The sequence below is a fragment of the Phragmites australis genome, chromosome 10 (genome assembly GCF_958298935.1).
Source record: "Phragmites australis chromosome 10, lpPhrAust1.1, whole genome shotgun sequence".
Classification (NCBI taxonomy): domain Eukaryota; kingdom Viridiplantae; phylum Streptophyta; class Magnoliopsida; order Poales; family Poaceae; genus Phragmites; species Phragmites australis.
The window spans coordinates 25259113-25267850 of record NC_084930.1 but is presented as its reverse complement, the minus strand read 5'-3'; the positions used below and the strand labels follow the sequence as shown (position 1 = coordinate 25267850).

Below are 8738 nucleotides of genomic sequence, written 5' to 3'. Positions count from 1 at the left end.
TCAATTACCGAACCATAAGGGATGAACTACTAAAACATAGGACAGCTACTAAATCCAAGTAATAGGGTACTATCGATTCAAGTTTGTCGATATGTTAGTTTTTTTTCAATATAATTGGTAGATAGTACATATTTCTTTTGTCCAAAAAAAAATATTGAAAATAGGAATAAATACTGAAGGAAAGAAATATATACTGAAGCAAAGGAAATTAAAATACTGAAGGAAACCAAAAAATACTAAAGAAAAGGAATAAATATTGAAGGAAAGAAATATATACTGAAGAAAAGAAAATTAAAATACTGAAGGAAAGCAAAAAAAATACTGAAGAAAAAGATAATACTGAAGGAAAGAAATATATACTATGGAAGAGGACATTAAATACTGAAAAAGGAAAAGGGCAATACTAGAGGAAAGGAAAAATTACTAAAGGTACTGAGGGAAAGGAAAAAAAAATACTATATGAAAGAGTGAACTACTGAATAGGGAAAGAATGTACTACCAAACCAGTAAAGGATGAATTATTGAATCACGAAAGGAAGAACTACTGAACCATGATGGATGAACTACCAAATCATATCAAATTCTCACTTGACAAAATTTGCTTATGGGTTGGAAAGACTATTGATACAAAATTGTCTATGATGTGGAACTACTGAAGAAAAGAATGACGTGGAACTACTGAAGAAAAGAAAGAATACTGGAAAAAAAGGACTATTGAAGGAAAGAAAGAAATAGGACTACTGAAGAAAAGGAGGCTACCAAAGAAAAAGAAAAAAAAACTAAAAAAAGAAAATACTAAAGAGAAAAAGAAAAAGATGCTGAAGAAAAGGAAAAATACTGAAGAAAAGGGAAAAATATTGAAAATAAGGGAAAAATACTTGAGGAAAGGAGGACTACTGGAGACCTACTAATCTAAGTTACAGCAAATTCTAGTTTAATTTTTGGGGTTCCGAACTATAGGATAATCAGTCAACTACCGAATCATAGGAAAATCAGCTAGTGAAGCATGAATGACGAAAAGGACTACTAAAGCATTGCTTGATGTTCTTCAGTAACCGACAATATAATCAAGAGGAGGCTACTGAATCCTTAATAAGGATGTTACGAACACATTTATAATCACTCAGAAATAGTATAGCTTCCAGTCATGTTACCGGGCCATTGCACATTTTCAAACATTTCATACACTATCAAGTGTTTGATGCGCTATTTCTAATTCTTATTACACCCATGTACATGCGGCGGACTGAAAATATTGACGAAGATGGCTCGAGCACTGCCGCTCTTGAAGCTTAGAAGAAAGAAAGAAAAGAGTTTCCATGTGGCTACCCAAGTAGCCATTACACTGGTTTAGTTAACTTACAATATGGAGATACAAGTACTGAAACAACATCGAGCAAAAACATTCAGCATATCCATAGTGCTATGAGAGCTCTTCAATTTGTCCCGGCCTGGCCTCTTCGTGTTTGCATGCAAGGTGACATAGTTTTACAAGTAGAGCTGGAGATGTGGAGTACCAGGGATTTCTTTTTCGACCAGTTACCACCCAAATTCCCAAAATCTCGGTTTTATCGGTGGATGCGGGTAAAGGTTAAACTGGTCAAAAACAACCTGTTTGCTCTAAATTTGCTCCAAATTTCAATATTTATGTGAAGATGTTGTCCGAGAAGTCCAAAAAGTTCATCAGAAAAATCCCGCTTTCGGTTTTACAAGTGACCTCGGGTAAAATTCTGTAACCAAGAAAAGTAATCCTTAGATGTGATAGCTCCTGCTGCAGTTCGGATTCGATATGATCATTTGCCTTTTTCTTTATCTTCTTTATCTACCTAACGCAGAAGAAACGTCAGCTGCTTTCATCTTCACATCTCATCTTAGGGCCCTTTTGCCTCAAAAACATGCTTGCATCGTCCCGTGACAAGAACAAAATTAAGTAACCAAATAACAACTATCAAGATATCCGAATGACCAAAATACATTGTTGCCAAAAATCTATGAACTCGCAAGAGATTCCGTCCATCCGAAACTCAAATCATGGTCAAGAATCCAATCACCGCATGCTCCCCGAAGTTCAAATATAAGCACACAGGAATCCCCGTATTAGAACGGCACAAAACTAGACAGTCACAGAGATTACAAGTGCAACCTGTTACACGAAACGGGTGACTATCGAAACCCCAAATGTTCCGCCTAGGTCACTAATCAGCACAAAATAAGAAGGAAAAACAAGACAATAGCCAAACAAAAACCATGACAGCTCATGAAACAATGTTTCAGCTAGGGGGGCGCAAGGTATTTAAGTTGGTTTCCTCATGTTGCGGCCCGCCCTGATCACTTCATCCACAAGCAGCAATTGCGACGCAATGATGGGTCTGCAGCAAAAAACAGAAGTTAGCTAGCACATTGACAAGATTTTGTTTTGGATAGCATAGGCAATAAGAACATAAACCCACAACAGCTGGTAGCTGCATCACATACCCCGAGTTGATGATTTGGCGTTTCACAGAGTAATTGTCAAAGATGCCTTCCATCTGGGGATCAACTGGTTCCCCAGAGTGATGGTTCAATCCCACAACCAATCCACGATCATGTTCGTTCTTATGATAGCATAAGCAAAACAATCAATACTTTCTGACCTCAAAACTTAGAATGAAGTGCAACAGAGAAGACAACATAAAACTAGATGTATATATACCTGGAGAGAGACCATGACATCCTGGGTATCTAGGCCAGAATTTTCAGCTAGGGTCTTGGGTATAACAAGAAGAGCTTCTGCAAATGCCACCACCCCAAGTTGTGCTCGCTGTTACAGGATTCTGATGTCAGCAGCAGGCTGATGTTTCTACAGTAAAATTATAGCATATCAATACTTCAGTGCACTTACTCCTTTGACGGTTTTCTTCACGTTATCAATAAGATGCTTCTTCGCAGCAACCTCAAAAGCTCCAGCACCCTACAATTAATGAAATGAGACCTCAAAAGCTCCAGCACCCTACAATTAATAAAATGAGATGGCAAGGTACGATCGAGAAGCCTATGGGCAATTGCTCAGCCGAATAAAGCAAATAAATAAGGGCCTCAAGCAACATAAGCCAGCCTACTAGTACACGTGATGCTTTAAATCAAATTCGCCGGATTATGAATATTGTGGAATTGACAGTACACAGTGTGCAAGTTTAACAAAACTTTACTGTGAATACAGTGAATAATTTATCTACATATACCTCTAATTAGAACTAACTAATAAGTGATCCTTGTGACTTGTGAGAGTCAGCTACCCTTGAAAAATTCAAAACCTATATCTTTCGTCTCATCCCTGGCTATCTTTTTTCTATGAGGAAATTTACAAATCTTACCAGCACAACTGCTTCATCCTCAACTGTGTTCTTAACAGACCTTAGACCATCACGAACAGCATCCTTGATTTGTGCAATGGTATGGTCATTAGGCCCTGAAGATGTTGAATTTATAGTAAGTTCACAGCCCAACGAGGATATAGGAAAAGATGCTATAATCTCTCAAGAATAAACTAACCTTTAATCAATATAGTACAAGAGCGAGGATTTTTTACATTCTCCACAAACGTGTACTTTTCTTCTCCAAGAACGTGCTCATAGACAAGCCCAGCCCAGCCAAGACAATCTTCAGTCAAGTCATCAACTGAATTGACAGCCTCACCGCCACATGCTAGCACAAGCCTCTCCATGTTCCTCCTCTTTGCTCTTCGGAGAGCAATAATCTGAAGCATGCGAAATCATGTCAAGAAGCGTGCTCCAAACAGTGAAATACATTTAACAACAAAAATTAAGATGTTAATAGGCTTGCATGCAGAGAGTTTGATTGTTGAGATCAATTTTAAGCAAACCTAATATGCATGCCTTAAGTAATTGCCCAAAGGGTTCCTGAAATTGCATTGGTAGCTGGGCCTGTTTTGACCTTAACTTATTATCTTCTAGCTTACTAAGCAGCACAGGCATTTAAGGCCAATCAACTCCAAGTTCAACTGTAAATTTCAGGAGACCCAGATTCTTAATTGAAAACCTCAAACAGTTCAAGGTTAAAGAATGAAGATAAATAATAGCTTAGAACCACCAAGCAAAAGCAAGTCAGAATTGGTTACCCCTTCTCTAGCTAGGAGGTCCAGAGATGGAGGGTCAATGCCCTTCTGATTGATTACCACAAAGTTTTTGTCACTTCCTGAGCAAACCTGCATGCAAAGGAAACATTAGAAGGCGCTTTTTCCCAAGAAGTACCGACAACAATGAAACTCATGGCCTCATGGGCACAGCAAGCAAATTACCTTGTTTTTCATTTCAATAATCTTCTGGACACGTTCATCAACTTGGCGTCTTTCTGCAGTAACCATCTTTTCTCTTTGTTCTGCGCTTGAGTAGAAAAAACCTGCATTTATTTCACTGACGAACATACAATTTAGTTAGACAATAGGGTTCAATAATGCATGAAAAAAATCTAAGTATCATGTCATTTAACTCATAAACTACGCTTTTGGCTCACAGCATTCAAGAGATTGACAGATAATGTCGAAGTAAAGAGGAAAGCTTTAAAAGTTTGCATAACCATTCATACAGGCCAGCATGAACACAGAGAGTACATTACTTCAATACTCACTCCGATTTCAAATGATGTCGTTTTAGCTTTGTCAACTTCTCTAAATGTATGTCATCCAAGAACTACTATACATTTTTTCTCTTTTCTTCCTTCATAGCCCTTGCTAAATAAATGCTATCATTCTCACAAATAAATGACCCATCTCTTCCTAATGTAGTATAAATGAAAACTAAAAAGGTCATTTGTCCTTGTGCACAAGTCTAAAACGACATAAATTTGGAATCCTAGGGAGTAGTCCATTCCAACAAAATATGAGTAGCAATGATCGTAACATATATAATATGGACACATATACAAATAACACAAAACATATGGTTAAAGTATGCACTTTCACTCATATCTAGTGCAGAAAAATTCTAAATAAAAAAAGCCATAAAGAAACCAAAGTATCTAACTATCTAAGTACACATCTACGTAGAAGTATTCACCTTTTCTCATATTCTAGTGAGACATTGCAGGTCAAGATGTAACAGTTCTCTGCCCTGCGTTTCATATCAGGGTGCCGAGAACCATGATCCAAGACCAGACCCTCAACCTACAATAATACCAAAGCAAAATGATAAGCATTCTGACATCAAATAACAACTAGATATCAAGGTATCTTACTATGTTAAACCCAGGATCATAGATTTCCGTGCCAAATCATGCATAGATTCAAATTACTATAAATGAAAGTGCAGGGAGCTGCTGAGTTCACAAGCTCATGTATAAACAAGACAGGTAAAATATTCTTTCAAATGGAATTTGATATTCAGCGTGATGCCATATTGGGGTACAGAAAAAAAAATGAACACATACCAAACGTGTGTCAACATCAAATTTGTGTCGCATGTGCATTATTTCCACCATAAAAAGATCAATTGGTTCATCAGGTTTGCGGATGCATAGAACCTACAGCGGAGATCGCACAGAAAATTCAAATGTGCTTAGAATGGAGTGTCAAAAACTTCCAAAATAAGCATGAGATGAGAAATCAAGCGTACCGCATTTACAACAATGTCCGTCAATTGATCAGCCAATCCTTCATACAACTGCAAAATAATGAATTTCATACAAAACTTATAAAGGAAGGGTGATAAGTAAAGTGCCTATGAGGTGAAGGATGAAATAACATGTGACTACCTTTGTCCTAATAGTTGTTCTTGCTATCATTTTCAAGATATCTCTGTCAGGTTCGTCACCCATAACAACTGATGTCTTGAATTTCTCAAGAAACTCAAGAGTTGCTCTCTTGGCAACATCGAAGCCATCAACCAAAAATCTTGGATGAGTACCTACAAGAATAACAAGTGGTTACTGTAAGTATACAGTAAGTAGCCAGATTACAACATAAAGATAAGACTTCAATTAATAAGAACAGCTTCATTACTGCACCATTACAAACGGTTGTGAGCTTAGAGCAGAAGATCCTTGGCTTGTGTGATTATTGTTTTTGGCTAATTTATGTAACATCCAAATAAACCTGGTAACTGCACTACTATATTCAGAAAACACAATGAGCTGTGCAAGAACCTCCCAGCATAATTCCTTATCAGGTATAATAGAAGCGAGCCTAATGCTTAAACGAGACCCTCTGTCAAATTGTATTGCTGTTTACCTTTCAGCTCGGACACTGACTGCAGCTACTGTGTTCTGATACAACCAAAAAATTATTAGTGGTGAGTAATGAAGCACCACATGCAAATGTGTCAACCATGTGATATCCCTAAACCATTAGCAGTGTTTCACCATTTCGTAAAGGCCTTATTTATAACTATGCTGCATACTCAATCTTAGCCTTACCATGTCTTGTTTACATGTGAAGAACTGAAGATGCATAGCTATGGTGTCTATTCATTCTTAGCCTTAATTTGATAAGGAGATACATTAACTAAGGATGTCCAAACCACAATCGCAGCAACAATACAGTATTCAGAAACTAACATCAAACCTAAATGTTGTGATACCAAATCGCAGTTATAAATTTGGCAGAAGTGTACTGTGTAACTGTAGACAACCGCCTTATTATGTATATAACAGGCTTGTGTGTTGATCCTAGAAGCATTAGGATATCTCAGATGCAGTCAACAAAAGTCATATTGATCCACCAAAACAGAGTGAAGGAGACAGGTTCCTATAAGTCTATAGCCACACCTTCATCGATGCAGCGCTCAGACTGCTTCATAAGCTCCCCGATAAAAAGCACAGTGGATGTCGTTCCATCACCACTGGTGTCGTCCTGTGCCACAGCCGTCCTCGCAATCATGATTGCCGTTGGGTTTTGGATTTGCTGCAAATAATGACAGAAGAGCTTAAAATGCGCACCACCAGCGCATATAACCATCAATGTGTCATCACATATGTCAATGCGAAGCATAAAACATACCATTTCCTTCAGGAGGGTGTTCCCATCCTTTGTCAGCTTGATGTCACCAGCTCCACCCACAAGCCTGAGAAGCACAAACCGCAAAATAAACGAACTCAGATAAGCAGCCAATGCTGTCAACAAAAAGAAAATGTCGCACATAATATCCATCAATAGTTGAAAATGTTTGTACCACTAGCTAATTAACTACACCAATTTATCAAATGAGGAGAAATGCCGAAAGCAGATCACCATCCCGTAAACAACAGCACCCATGCACTTGCATAATAAATCAATGCAGCACCAAATGGCAAATGGAGATCCAAGCAGAAAAATCCCCACGCTCCATATCAAATCTATGAACTAGATCAAGCAGGGACCACCATCAGAGCAGCTACCCACAAAACAAAAGGTGATCAACTGCACCTCGAAACCTAGACCCGTACCGCCGCACGAAATTTGATGGATCGGAGAAGAAACCCCCTACGCCTCGTGGATCTAGCCACAACGCGTAAAGTAAGCATGCGAGCGGGGCGGCGAGGGGGATGGGCAGAGAGGAGAGGAACCGGTTACATCTTGATGGTGCCCTTGGGTCCGAGGTTGGTCTTGAGCACGTCCTGGAGGCCCTTGGCGGCGTTGATGTTCATGTGCAGCGCCGCCGACTTGTTGAGCACCTCCGCGTTCGGGTTCAGCACGCGGAGCGACATGGCTACTGGGCTCGGATTGTCTCACCCTCTCTCTCTCTCTCTCTCTCTCTCTCTCTCTCTCGCAGGAGATGGCGGCGGAGGTGGGGGAGGGAGCGCGAGTGGAGCGGAGAGGGGAGGGACTAGAGAGGCGGAGCAGGAAGTAGCAGGGTTTTGGTGGGTTCCTTGAGTCCAGTAGTATATGTATTCTTGGGTCCAGGGTATGTTGGGCCGGGCCTGTGGTAGAGGGGAGGGACTAGAGGGGCTGCCACACTCACACGGGCCAGCAGTAGGCCGGGCCTGTGGTTGCACCGACTTTGACAGCCGAATGATCATGACATTTGCGATAGCTGTTTTCGTGTGCTATCAAAAAAATTGATTTGTTACCGCACGTTTTTTATATGTATTCAATTTATATTCACGATTGATATTATCCGTGACGTATTCATATCCAACAGTGTATGATTCTGATTCAGATAAAAAATATGAAATAGGATAGGGACATGATGATATCCGTCCAATTCCGAGCCGATTTTACTCCTAAATGATGTTAGCGAAAGATGTCCATCACACCGGTTTGCAAAAATCTGTGGAGCGGATATAGATACTTGGCCGCGTGTGCTTCTAAATGTGTGTGCGCATTACTGAATGAGAACTTGACGGAGCATATTGCAGCTATACAAATAGATGAACCAATGCTTTGGCTGTTTCGTCTCTTAGATACTTTGGATGATGCTGATGCAGCAAGGTTCTTGGTAGCATCACATGCTGGGAAGTATGGGGAGCATGAGAACATCTCTAACGGTTTCTCTTCAGGGTTCAGAATTTTTTTATAGTGGGATTTTTGTTTTCTTCGACGTTTCAATGGTTTTTCTTTATGGTTCCCGTCACGAAGAGATTCCTAAGGTCATTCTCTCTAGAACGGGATTCTCTTTCCTTTCCTTTCACGATTCCGCTCGAAGGAAAGCTGTTGGAGATGAAAAAAAAATAAAAGAAATTAAAACGGGAAAGAGAATCGAAAAAGGAACGAAATGAAGAGAATATGGTTGAAGATGATCTGACTTAAAGCAACCCGTTGTCCACAA

The 8738-nt window shown here is 39.5% G+C and overlaps 1 protein-coding gene across 1 annotated transcript; it reads right to left on the bottom strand.

Moving 5' to 3' along the window:
• Nucleotides 1-2032: 2032 nt before the first annotated feature.
• On the bottom strand, nt 2033-7819 carry LOC133930447 (T-complex protein 1 subunit zeta 1-like). Its single transcript, XM_062377098.1, has 15 exons — nt 7544-7819; nt 6992-7055; nt 6760-6895; nt 5749-5900; nt 5610-5657; nt 5425-5517; nt 5055-5161; nt 4298-4412; nt 4118-4204; nt 3532-3736; nt 3354-3448; nt 2882-2950; nt 2693-2800; nt 2476-2594; nt 2033-2369 (listed from the first exon to the last, which is right to left on the bottom strand). The coding sequence occupies exons 1-15, from the start codon at nt 7675-7677 to the stop codon at nt 2294-2296; spliced, it is 1608 nt and encodes a 535-aa protein (XP_062233082.1). The 5' UTR covers nt 7678-7819; the 3' UTR covers nt 2033-2293.
• Nucleotides 7820-8738: the final 919 nt, after the last annotated feature.

Coding starts and splice junctions, on each gene's coding strand:
- LOC133930447 (XM_062377098.1), bottom strand. CDS start 7,677: ATGTCGCTCCGCGTGCTGAACCCGAACGCGGAGGTGCTCAACAAGTCG. Junction 3,737..4,117: donor ACCTCCTAGCTAGAGAAGGG/GTAACCAATTCT, acceptor CGCATGCTTCAG/ATTATTGCTCTCCGAAGAGC. Junction 2,801..2,881: donor TGAAGAAAACCGTCAAAGGA/GTAAGTGCACTG, acceptor ATCCTGTAACAG/CGAGCACAACTTGGGGTGGT.